General features: G+C 34.1%; 2 protein-coding genes across 2 annotated transcripts; one reads left to right on the top strand and one right to left on the bottom strand.

Annotated features, from left to right (window-relative positions):
* Window positions 1-224: 224 nt before the first annotated feature.
* On the top strand, window positions 225-6,103 carry LOC126660352 (COP1-interacting protein 7-like). The gene is made up of 11 exons (XM_050353814.2): window positions 225-382; window positions 698-777; window positions 862-1,044; window positions 1,143-1,254; window positions 1,325-1,358; window positions 2,303-2,340; window positions 2,459-2,493; window positions 2,576-2,728; window positions 2,939-5,460; window positions 5,656-5,736; window positions 5,828-6,103. Exons 2-11 carry the CDS (start codon window positions 707-709, stop codon window positions 5,896-5,898), a joined length of 3,300 nt encoding a protein of 1,099 aa, XP_050209771.1. The 5' UTR covers window positions 225-382; window positions 698-706; the 3' UTR covers window positions 5,899-6,103.
* Window positions 6,104-10,285: 4,182 nt separating this feature from the next.
* LOC126659868 (two-component response regulator ARR17) lies at window positions 10,286-11,357 on the bottom strand. The gene is made up of 4 exons (XM_050353189.2): window positions 11,013-11,357; window positions 10,839-10,930; window positions 10,676-10,753; window positions 10,286-10,589 (listed from the first exon to the last, which is right to left on the bottom strand). Exons 1-4 carry the CDS (start codon window positions 11,137-11,139, stop codon window positions 10,422-10,424), a joined length of 465 nt encoding a protein of 154 aa, XP_050209146.1. The 5' UTR covers window positions 11,140-11,357; the 3' UTR covers window positions 10,286-10,421.
* Window positions 11,358-12,841: the final 1,484 nt, after the last annotated feature.

The raw sequence follows: 12,841 nt of genomic DNA, 5'->3' as shown, positions 1-12,841 counted from the left end.
CTACTCTTGTCTTTTTTAGTAACTAGTTCTCCTTTTTTTTTAATTGACATCCTTTTCTATTATTAAATTAAATTAAATCTTAAAATTAACTTTAGTGTATTAGTATTAATTTACATAACCTCTCTCTTTGGGATTCTTTTCCAAATCTGCTTTTGCTTATCTCTTATTAATATTAATATTAATATTAATATAAGTTGAATCTTAGAGTCGAAAATCAAAAGAAAACAAAGGAAGAGCAATAATAATGAGAGTGGTATTTGTTGGGTGAGGCTGAGCCACACTACAATTCATTCAAACGCTGCATCTCTCTTTCAGCTAACATCAACACTCAACACTCAACACTCAACACTCAACACTGTCTGTCTGTTTAGATTTCATTAAGGTTTGCTTCTTCATCTCTCTGTCGGTTTCAGCTTTTACTGTTTCTTCTCTTAATTCCACTGTGCTGTGTCTTTTTTTTAAGCTTAATTCAGTCATTAGATCTGAATGCCATGCTTACTTATTTAATACCTGAATCTCAACTATTTCAATGCATCTCCTGCATTTTCCTATTTTACACTAACTTACTGGTTTTGGTTACACTTGTTCAGCTGCATCACTTTAATTTTTGTCAGTGTTGTGTATTGATCAGTTAAGCATGATCTATGATGGGCCATTTTGTTTGACTCTGAAGATTTAACGATTGTGTTTCACACAGATTGTTGAGATGGAGAGCTGTATTGATGGTGATGCACCTTTAGATTATGCAACCATTCAGATTTTTCCTGCCCACAACAGGTTCCCTTTACTCTTTTCCTAATTCTTTTTTCAATTCTACATTTTCTTTTCTGAATTTCTCTAACATTTCCTCAATACTAACAGATATGAGGTATTTGTTTGTGGTGGTGGTGAAGTGGAGAAACTAACCATTGGGTTGTTGGAACAACTATTGCCACATTTGCCAGGAGTAAACAACTTGCACGCTAAAGGATCTAATGCTAACCTCAAACTTCAACTACGGGGACTCCATGATACAACATGGTTCACAAAATCAACTTTGAACAGGTTTTCTTCATTTTAATACTTATAATTGCTTCTGCCCTTTGCTTCCTTATTAAATTAAATGCATTTATTTTGGTTGTACTCCTTCTCCTTCTTGTTAGATTTCTGCAAATTGTTTCTTCCCCGGATTTCATGAAATCTAGTAAGCTTGTTGAAGGTGAAATGTCTCAATTGGAGGAGGCCAGAAAATTTCACCTTTCTATTCATCCTCAGGTCATATCCTAATCCATTACATTGTTCATTTTTTATTTCCAGGCTTGTTAACATGATTTTCTTATTTCAGGGCCATGCAAATCATTTTGAAAGTGGGCAGACAGGTAACGTCTAGTAAAAACAATTGCGGAGCTTACATTTGAGCATAATATTTTCAATTGTTAGTTCCTTAATCATATTTTACCAAATATCCAAGAGAGGGGTCACTATATATTGGTAACAGATTCCCAAAAAATATCTCAGAGAGGAAAGAATCAACCAGATTTTACCAAAAGAATGTCAAGGGATTGAAACAAAATGGTTATATTGAATATGCAGTCTTAATATAGTTAATTTATATTGGAGTTTCTGTGAAATCTGGAGTGGATGCGACAATGAGATTTTCTGCATTATTTGTATATCTTGATGGTATTTGTAAGAAACTAGCAATTGTCCACTTATTAGTGAACAAACTAGAGTAGGTTGTTATTCTAGTATCCTAATTTTACTCCTGGCATTTACTTCTCTGTGTTATATATTAAGAATACAAGCATCTGAGGCGTGCGTAAGTTCATTGTCGGGCTTTGGTATAGGCATCTCTACGTCTTCAGTATCAAAATAAATCAGTAAAAGCTAAGAATTTCAATTGGGAGTAAATTTGCTTCTTTTATTGACTTCAATATGTATGGAAGACACTGAAGTTCTTTTTAGTTTCCTATACCCCAAGTTATATAGCTTCAGATACCTATTATTGTTGTCCTTTATTTGTCTTCTCCCCCCTCTTTCTGATCATTTAATTTTTAGCTAAATCAGTTTCGACTTTATTTTCATTTTTCTTTGTTTATATATGGCCTGTTTACCAATTTTATTATAATTTTTTTGTATCAGTATCACAGAAGTGAATAGGTAATCTCTGTGTTAACTGTACTTTGCAATTAACATCCTATTCGCATGTTGCAAAGTTCTAGTATAGGATCTTGATGAAGTGTTTTTCTTAAAAATGCTTTCTAAGATATGTTGGATCTTAAATTCTCATAAATATTTATGCTCTTCTTCTTCATCTTAACAGATGGCTGCAACTTAATTGAGACAGTTCCAACGCTCAAAGTAATTTCTTTCACTTACAACTCTTGACATATCTTTCCAACTTTCATTCTTATTTGTTTGGATTCTGTTATTTTGAATAAAAATCGCTACTGATATTTTCTTGCAAATCTATATATAGCCTGAAGTGCAAGTTGCATCATCAGATACTTCAAAGTAAGTTTGTAATGCTGCTACTTGTTCCTGTGTCTTTTACCTTGGTTGCATATCCACTAATTCATGAAAATTATATTCCTAGGGATGAATTAGTGCGAGCTATGGACTTGAGGCTCACTTCATTAAGAAAGGAGTTAGCTGCTGGTTTGAGCAAGGCTGCTGGTCTCACCTGCTCATCTAAAGATATTTACAGTTTGATAAGTTTTTGTGAAACTTTTGGAGCAACAGATGTAAAGTAAGTCCACTAGTGATATAAGTTACCAGCTGTAGACCTAAAGTAAGATATTATCAATTTACAGCTTCATCAATGGTAGAAACTACCAGCGGCTTCCAAAAGTTTGCACCTGAAAGAAGTCTGTTTATCTTGTAATAATTACGGTTGTTCCTGAAGTGATTACTGGAATTAGTACTATTGTAGATTTAATCTTGATACTTTCTGTTGCAGGATTTCTTTATGCAAATTTTTGGAACTGTGCCCTATGAGTGATACATCTGTGTTTATAAATGATGACAAGCATTCCTTTATGTGCATGTCAGTAAGTGACGATGCAAAAAAGACAAATGGAGATACCCAAGTATCAAGATCAAGCCATTCACAAACGCCTGTAAAATATGGAGTTTCATCTGCACTGGCTGCCCAGGTTGAACGACAGAGCTCAAGTGAAAGTGAGGCGTCCACAAATTCAAGTGACATCAACCAAAAAAATGTAGAAAGGAGTCGAGCTCTTACAAGATCTTCACAACCAAGAAGGTCAGCATCACCTATGCGTAGGGTTCAAATAGGTAGAGCTGGGTCACGCAGGGCTGCTGCACTAACCATTAAGAGCCTTGGTAATTATCCTGCTCGAGAGCGGATTCCCTTTTATAGAGATGAAGCTGCAAACAGTAGTGAAGAGGAAGGATCTGAAAAAATCGGTAAGAAACATGAGAATAACATGCGAAGGATGACAGTTCAAGATGCAATAAATCTTTTTGAAAACAAACAGAAAGATGAAAGTTCAGATGCTCAAAAAGGGAGCTCATCGTCAAGTCTTTCTCTCTCTACAAAAAAATCTGTGTTGAGAAGATGGAGTTCTGGTGCAGCTGAGTCTTCCCATCCTTGTCAATCAAAGGATGTTTCTGAAGACTCTGTTCAGCTGTCTTGCGATAATGTTGTGGATCAAGAGAGTTCAAATCATTTGGTGGAAGAAAGGTTGGAGTCTGATTTTATATCCGGACGTCAAATTCCTTCTGGAACAACTAAAACTAATGTGGAATTGAAAGGATTGGAAAGAAAAGCACACGAACCAGTGGTCATGGAAATAGAAGGGGATGCAATTCAAGGACAGGAAACAAATGGAACATCAAATGCCTCAGCTGAATGGAGTCAACGAAAGGAAGTTGAACTGAACCAGATGCTGACAAAAATGAAGGAAAGTAAGTCTGCAAGGGTCAAGAAGTCTCCAAGTAGCGGAAACCAAAATATCCCTTCTGAGCATAGAGGTGGATTTTACGACCACTACAAGGAAAAGAGGAATGAAAAACTTCGAGGAGAGAACGCTAGGAAGAAAGCAGAAAAGGAAGCGCAATTTAGAGCAATACAGCAAACTCTTGATGAGCGGAAGGCTGAAATGGCCTCCAGGAATGTGAAGGATGTCAATAAGAAACATCCTTCACCCAAACCTCAAAATTCTGTTAAGAATGCATCTCAGGCTGGGAACCTTAAAAAGGACAATTTAAAAGCTTCCGTTACAAAAAAAGTTCCATCCAAAGCATCAACTTCACCAGCTATTCGTAAATCATGGCCTTCAACACCCTCAACTAGAGTGGGAGGATCTTCCGTATCTAAAAGCTCTCCTGGAATTTCATCTACTGGCACTACAACTACTATACGGAAACCTCAGTCTTCATCACCGGTTATTAAATCAAGGCCTAAAGTTGAAAGATCCCAACCACTCCATAAAAATATGGAGGAAAGCCAGACTGATACTGACAGGATTTTGAAAGTTACCAACGAAAAGAAGCAGAAAACAGTGACAAAAACTGAAAAAGGAACAAAACCAAAAATTGCAGCAGCTGCTGGAGATCGTTCTGGTAAGGTTCCTTCAAAGCCTAGTTTGTATAACAAGATGACCAAGAAAGGCAGTGTGGTGCCAGTAGAATCAAAACCCTTTCTCCGCAAGGGATCGGGAATTGCTCCAGGTATTGGTCCCATAGTGAGCAAGAAGAGATGTTCTCCTCAGGTGGAGGAAACTTCCATTAATTCTGGGAACATGACAGAAAGTCTAGGTAAGGAGGTGGCTACTAAAGCTGATATCCTTATTATTCAGCATGAAGACGAGGATATTGTATCAAATGATGTTAGTTCTGCTATGCAGCCTGAAATGCAAGTCAATTGTCATATGAATTATAATGAGCCTGCAACCATAAATGAGCTTGCAATTAATGGAGATGACAGTTTCAAAGAAACAGCAGAGTCTTTAGCAAATATAGAGTTTGAAGAAGAATCAGGTATCTCTCCTGTTGCATGGGAAGAAATAGAGGAATGCCAGAATGTGCATTTGTTACACCGTGATAAGACATCTCAGCTTACATCTCCGGTCCATGGTACACCTGTTGGATTGTCAAGTCCACGTATCCGTCATTCTTTGTCGCAGATGTTGCAAGAAGAAATTAGTGAACCTGATTCATGTGAGTGGGGAAATGCTGAGAATCCTCCTGCCATGGCCTTTCAGAAAGATGCCCCTAAAGGGTTGAAGAGGCTCTTGAAATTCGCCCGGAAGAGCAAAGGGGATTCAAATATAACAGGTTGGTCCAGCCCATCTGTTTTTTCTGAAGGAGAGGATGATGCTGAGGAGTCTACAAACAAGAGAAATACTGACAGCCTACTGAAGAAGGCAGCACTCCATCCAAAGAATTACGGGAAGCAAAGCAATTCAATCTTTGCAGGCCAGGAGAAAAATACAGATGCTCGTGAACTTCTCTCAGGTACTTTTGGTTCTTTCTTTCTCATTTCCTGCGTACAGATGTTGTAGTTTTATCTATGAATCTAAAGAATGACAAGGCAAGCATATCTACAGCTTCAAGCGTCTCATTCTATGCTTCTACATCAATTTAATGTAGCTAATAAAATGGGTACCACTAATGCTAATCATCCGTGCTGAAAATATATATATTCTGCAGCTGAATCTAACTTGGGCAAATTTGGAGTTCAGAATTCTCACAAGCTGCAAAAGAGCAATGTGTCAACCGCTACGAGTAAAGGTTGTCCGCCTCTTTTTTCTTATATTTGTTTCACCTGCCTATGGAGTAGTGAATTTAGAAGACTAACATCCTTCATGCATTTGTGTATCAGCTACAAGGTCGTTCTTCTCTCTGTCAGCATTCAAGGGAAGCAAACCAAATGAGACTAGGTTTTTGGGATGAAATCAATCAAAATTTTCCTCTGAAAATGCACCAGTTTCTTAATATTCTGCTGATGCATGCAAATGTGTATTATTAGGATTTAATCGCATTCTATATGTTCGTCTTCTTTGACGCCATTTTTGATTTATGTAATGCACTAACACAAAACCTGGTTCAGTTTCAAACTTTTGATATAAATGGAAACATATGAACAAATTATAACTGACCACCAGATGAGAAATGGAAATGAAAAGAATATAGAAGAAATAACAGAACTCAAAGAGAAGAATGAAAGAAAGAAATTTATGGTAATTTATCCTAAAGATCACTCAACTTTTTAATTTTTTCATTTGAGTCATTAAATTATTATTTTCTCTTTAATTACTGAACTTTCATCTTTTTTTTCATTTTGACATTTTCTGCCCAAAAATTCTTAGGTGGCAGTCGAAAGTTATTTTTTTTACGTGAAAACTTGTCTTGTATGCATAATTTGACCTAAAAACTCATTTTCAAAGTAAAATTATATAAGTGCGATAAATTTTCAAAATAAAACTAGCCAAATTCGCCTGTCACATGTCAACTTCCGGCTGTCATTTAAGTATTTTTAGTTCGAAAATACCAAAATAAAAGTCCAATGATTAAAAAGAAAAAGAAAATAGTTTAGTGACTAAAATTAAAAAACTGGAAAATTCAATGATGGTCAGGATTAATTACTCAAGACATTTATCAAGTAAATAGAATCATGATAGCCACTTTTCTGTTTTATATTTGTGGGATCTCAATTAGGACTCTCATATAAGTGCAAAAATGATCCTGGTGTTTAGACTCCTCTATTAGACAAAATTACATTTCATCATGAAACTGGAGGTCAAATTTGCACATTTCAAATTATTTTTACGTTTCTATGGAAACACTAGGGTCATTTACATTACTTTTTTTATTGACTCACATAAAAAAAACTATTTTTTTAACCTCTATTATAAATTTGTCATGTAAATGTACTTTTAATCAAATAATTTTTTTACTCCATTTAATATCCACGGAATTAAAGGTGAACAAACGCCAAACCAAACCTAACCGAGACTGAGAGTGTATTGGTTTTATATTATGACTCGATTTGGATTAGGCTTTATGAAATTTTCAAATTTTTTGATTTGGTTTTAGGGCTCGGTTTATCAAACCGATCCCAAAAACAAACTTTCATATGTACGTCGTTTTAATTATATATATATATATATATATATATATATATATATATATATATTAAAATACTAAATTTATTATTCATTATAATTTTTATTAAAAAATAATAATAGAAACTCGTCACTAATAATTATTATTATTTTTAGCAAAAAAATTAATTTTAATAATAGTGGATTGAAAATTTGTGTTATATTTATGAAGGTAAACCGACCAAATCTAACCAAACCGAGTTAAAAAAATTGTTTTACCAAATTGCAATGACTATAAACCGAATAAGTAAAGTTTGATTTTGAATTTGACAAGGGTGATTTTGTTCGATTTTGGTTATTTGCAAACTGAATTATGCTCATCTTACATGGAATCGACTTTTTTATATATGTCAACAAAAAGATACATAAATTATCCTAATATTGGTACCAAGGCGCAAAAATGAGCTTAAAAGTTGCAAAAATGACGATTAGTTTAGTAGAGGTCATTTTATATTATCCGAAAAACATAAAGCGGTTAAGTGAAGCAATCATTTTTCATCACCCACATTAACAGAAATAAAAACACAGGTCGTTTGGATAATAACTCACATTCCGCCATTTTCACAAAACCCCATTAAAATTTTGGCGCCAAAATGCTCTGAAACTTTTCGTTATTATTGATGAAAATTTTAGCATTTGTTAAAAAAAAAAAAAACCCCTTCAAAATTTTGGCGCCAAAATCAAGAAATGCTCTGAAACTTTGTTTCTTCTTTGTTATTTCGTTTCTTCTATCAAATCTTGTTCTTTGAAATAAATATTCAAAAATGGCTTCTGAGGAATCTCAAGATTCCACTAGCATCAGTGATCGAATATTGACAAAAAGATATGTAGGAGAGATTTGTTACGGGAAAATAAAGGGAATGTTGAACGTAAACTAGAGAAAAAGATTTATTACGAGAAAGAGACCTTTAAAGAAATTGATTCGAGTGAATCTTTGGAAGAATAGATGGAAAATTTAATGTTCTGAAGATGTCGTACATAGAAGACGAAATTATAGATTTGATGATAGAGTGCGATATCAAAGGAAAGGATTTGTACGATAACTGGGACACTATATTGGGAACGATGAAAATGTAAACAATTTTAGAATTGGGATATTTTGTTTGATCTTACCGAGATTTTTGACAAGTTAAATTTTGAAGATATTAAGGGAATTCAGGGACCGAACCTAGAATTCATGCACTACTGACGAAACGGAAAAAAGTTTTGACTTGGAAGAAGCAATGGCTGCTTCTTACAGCAAAAAATGGCTGCTAGTCATGTACGCCTTGGTGAACGCTTATAATGCTCACTCATTTCTTGTTGCAGTGGCAACATTCCTTGAAATGCCGATGAAGTCGGTCCAGATCAATGCTGGCGTATCTAGAAACCCAGTTTTTTGGATTGTTGGAGTTCCGATTTCGGTTTGGGTGATTTACAAGAATTCAAGCAAGCATTCAATATGTCGGTAATAAATCAAGGGAATGATCTTTTCATGGTGGTTGTTGATTTGATGCTCAAGTTTAAAGTTGTTGTTGAATCGCTTAAATGAGTTATTTGACTACAGAGATAAGTTTAAGCAATATGATAGGATGTTCGGTCAGCAAAGATACATAATTATTCGTCTATTGATGAAGGAGATTCTTCGACTAGAGGTTATTTGGATGCATAAACATGCAAGCACGGAACTGGTTCAGCACCAGGGCAGAACTAGGTATAGGCGAGCCCGTGCGGTCGCCCTACCTCAGTAGAGAGCTACTAAGAACCGGTGCTGCCGCTTTTCCATACTCCTGGCGGCAATGATAGACTAAAGCACGCGCTCATGCGCTTAAATCGGTGGTCGCCGACTTTTATAACCTACGCATCAACGATTTTTCGTTAAAGTGATTAAAGAAGTGATTGAAGATTAAATTAGTGGCGGGCGGATGTCTAGGAAAGAAAAGTTCTTTATTAATGGGTTTCTAATCTGCTAGCGCAAGACCAACTACACTATTCATTTAACGCTTTAGATGAATGGATGACAAATTTAATGTTTTGAAGATGTCGTACACAGAAGACGAAATTATAGATTTGATGATAGAGTGCGATATCAAAGGAAAGGATTTGTACGATAACTGGGACACTATATTGGGGAACGATGAAAATGTAAACAATTTTAGGATTGGGATATTTTGTTTGATCTTGCCGAGATTTCTGACAAGTTAAATTCTGAAGATATTAAGGGAGTGGTGGGCAATGCCCACCACCTGGTTGGGTGAAAAATAATACAGATGGTGCATTCAGTTGCAGTTCGGAAATTGCAAGGGAAGATGGTCTCGTTAGAAATGAGCTTGGTGGGTGGATTGGTAGTTTTTCTATGACCATTGGAGTTGATTCTGTGATGGGAGCTGAGCTTCGGAGAGTCTATCATGGTCTGAAAATGGGATGGGATCTTGGAGTTAGACGGGTTATTATCGAAGTCGACAATAAGAATGTGGTAGATAGAATTAATAATGGTTCGGACATGATAGGGTTCGTCTCATGAGAGTCCGCCGACTAGCTTAAGCTACTGGTTATTACATGATTTACATGGTGTGTCGTATGACCGCTGTGTTTAGTTTGTTCTCTGTTTAGGCCTTGCCTCTTTCCCTTGTAACAAAAAAAAAACAAATAAATTTCAGCCTCTGCTTTCTTATCTCTTTTTAATACTTCTTTTATTAGTTATTGCAGTTTATACAATTTTCTGCTGCCAAAATCTTCTCTGATTAGAAGTTCCAACAGGTTTATGTAAATTTGAAGCAGGTTCAATTTTTTGTTTCAAAAGTAGTAGACTATAGTAGTGATAATCATTATTCAATTCCAACCTTATTTTTCAATAAAATTCCATTACTTCTTTAAACCAAATCAGCTCTCATATTAACGGGTGTTTTAAAAACCGAACCGGTAAGGCCACCGGTTCCTGGTTCAACTTATTTCCCTTGACCAATCAAACTAAGAAACTGATGAAGGATTGTTGAGTCCAGCACCTATTTCTAATTTCTTGACATTTTTTTATGTCATCAGCTACTGGTAATGCCATATAAATGAAATACTAGTTTGAGCTTACGAACCAAATATTCTCTCAGTTCAATTTGATTTTGATGTTTTCTTAATTCTGAAAAGTGATGTTTTTCATTTTTAAATCACCACCATACATACATATATAAAGCTACAAAATGTTAAAACAAAAATCATTTTCTTAAATTGCAGATAGTCACTAAACAAAAAGTTACCCTCTAGAGAAGCCGGATATATCAAAATCAGTTTTGCTAAGCAAATCTACTATTACCGATTTCCTCTGTTTTTAAGTGTTCTTCAGGTTTTCCTGTTCAAAAAATCAGACCTCAATTTCTTGACATCAGATAATTTGAGAGGCTTGATCATGAACATTTGAGCTCCTTCCTCTAGGCACTTGTTAATACGAGTCGGGATGTTCTCTGATGACATAATCACTACCGGAACCTCCTTCATCATTCTCGATTCCTAATTTTTATTTTTGCAGGAACATGAATATATCATTAGATTTGTCACTAACTTATTATACAAGAAATTAAAGATAAAGAAAATACCTTAATTTTCTTTAGTAACTCATAGCCTGTCATTCCTGGCATACAATAATCTGTGATAATCAAATTTACCTTTGACGCCTGAAATACAAACTAAAAACATTAGTAATGCAAAAGCAAATGCATTATGAAATATGTTTTTGAAATTAAGAATTACTGTGCTTACACTGTTGTGATCTGAACTGTTTGTATCATCATCATCATCATCTTGTAACCCTAAATACTGCAGTGCTCTTAGTCCATTCTCTGCTGTTGTCACTGAATCATATCATATGATTTAGTTGATATATAATAGCCAAAGTTAGCTTAAAGAAAAACAGCAGAATTAAGCATTGTTTACCTTTACAAGAAGAGTTCTTGAGCAACTTTTCGACAAGTTTTCTGTCGATAAGATTGTCATCTACTGCTAAAACATGCAGTTCGTCTCCTACTACCATTTTCTCGATTGAACCACCAACACACTCCATTTAATTAGCTTAAAACCAGTGTTTGAAGAAACGAGAAGAAGCAGAAGTTATTAGACAAAGGTTAGGTTACAATCAAACGAACCAACAAACTGAGAGTCACAGGAGAAGTATGAATGCAAATTTATAGTGAGAAGTTAAAAAGGGTCAAGAAGATGAACAGGGTAGGTAAGAATTCCTGACCAAAAAATAATATATTTATATATATATATACTAATACCAAAGTAGATCACAGATATTTCGTGATCCTTCTTGGGTTTTTCTTGATATGATTCATTGATCTCTTTTTTTTATATATATATATATATATATATATATATATGTTATATTATATATTTTTCATATATCACATCATTCTGTATATATATAACCAAGAGATATCAATATCAGTATCAGAATGTATCTGAATCCTTAATTTGGTGCAAGATTCTCACTCTGCTATTACAGACATTTCAGGATTTTGGACCCATACCAATTTTTTATTTAAAGAAAAATATAAACATACAATACTTATTAACTTAGCCTAATATATTTTCAAAATCAAATAAATTCTTAATATTGTTTTGTTCATTTTCTTGAAGATCGTTTTCATGTATGCACTAATTTAAGCCATATGGAAGAAGCTTGCAATGTTTGTGGACCTTCTTCTAATGTTTGATAATACCAGTAATTATTTCACGTGGCTGTTATGTCACGTCATTCTTACAATTAGCCAATGAGTGTTTGCCATATTGGATTATTCAATTATTATTACTATTTTTACCATTAAATATTCTAACAATAAATCCATCTCATTAGTTTGTTGCACAAAAGACGTGGCACAATTAACCTCCACGTTTAATAATCATTCCAAGAATAATAGAGGAAGATGAGAGTATATTGGTGATTGTATAGGATATGAAATGATTTCCACATAACTTGTTTACCAAATCAAAGCTTAACTGGAGCACCCAAAATCTAATTTTTATATAATAAATCTCTTTTGCACAACTGGAACGATTTTCACTATTTATTGTAAGTTGAATTTTAAAAAAGGGAATCAAATTATTATTATTTTTTTCTTCTATGTTTGGAATATAAGTTGTGATAGTTTGATCGTAGAAAGTACCACGGATTGTGTAGATATTATAAGCTTTGAGGATCTACTACCAAATTTTAATCATATATTAGCATAACAATATATCCCTTGTGATTCTTTTTTTTATATTGCAGTTGCAGGAACATCAAATAAAATATACTAGTGAAATCACATACCTTCTGATTCGTATGCCTTCTCCTTTATAATAATAAAATCACATGAACATCAAATAAAATAAGCATATGCACTACTCCTTAATGTCAAGACATCATATTAAGATATTCATTTTCTTATTTCCTTTAATAATTGAAACGAGTTGGACTATTCATGAGTTACTCGAGATCGATTCAAAAAATTTGAATCGAATTTGAGTATCAATTAAAGAGTAGGCTCGTTAGTCTAAACAAATCTCTTACACAAGTAAAATTATGATTTATTGTACCTCTAAATTTAGATATATATCATCTTAATTAGTTGAGTTCTGTACTTTATATTGAAATATATATATATTAAATGTACATTTAATCTAGTAACTGTTGTTTTTCTGAACTTGAGCAAAGTTTGAATAGTTCAGATGTCATTCGAACCCAACCTTGAAAATTTAAGCTCATTCAAGCTCGAGCTTGG

The sequence above is a fragment of the Mercurialis annua genome, linkage group LG8, assembly GCF_937616625.2.
Source record: "Mercurialis annua linkage group LG8, ddMerAnnu1.2, whole genome shotgun sequence".
Lineage (NCBI taxonomy): Eukaryota > Viridiplantae > Streptophyta > Magnoliopsida > Malpighiales > Euphorbiaceae > Mercurialis > Mercurialis annua.
Note: the sequence above shows the minus strand (reverse complement) of the source record. Positions and strands in the feature narration are given on the sequence as shown.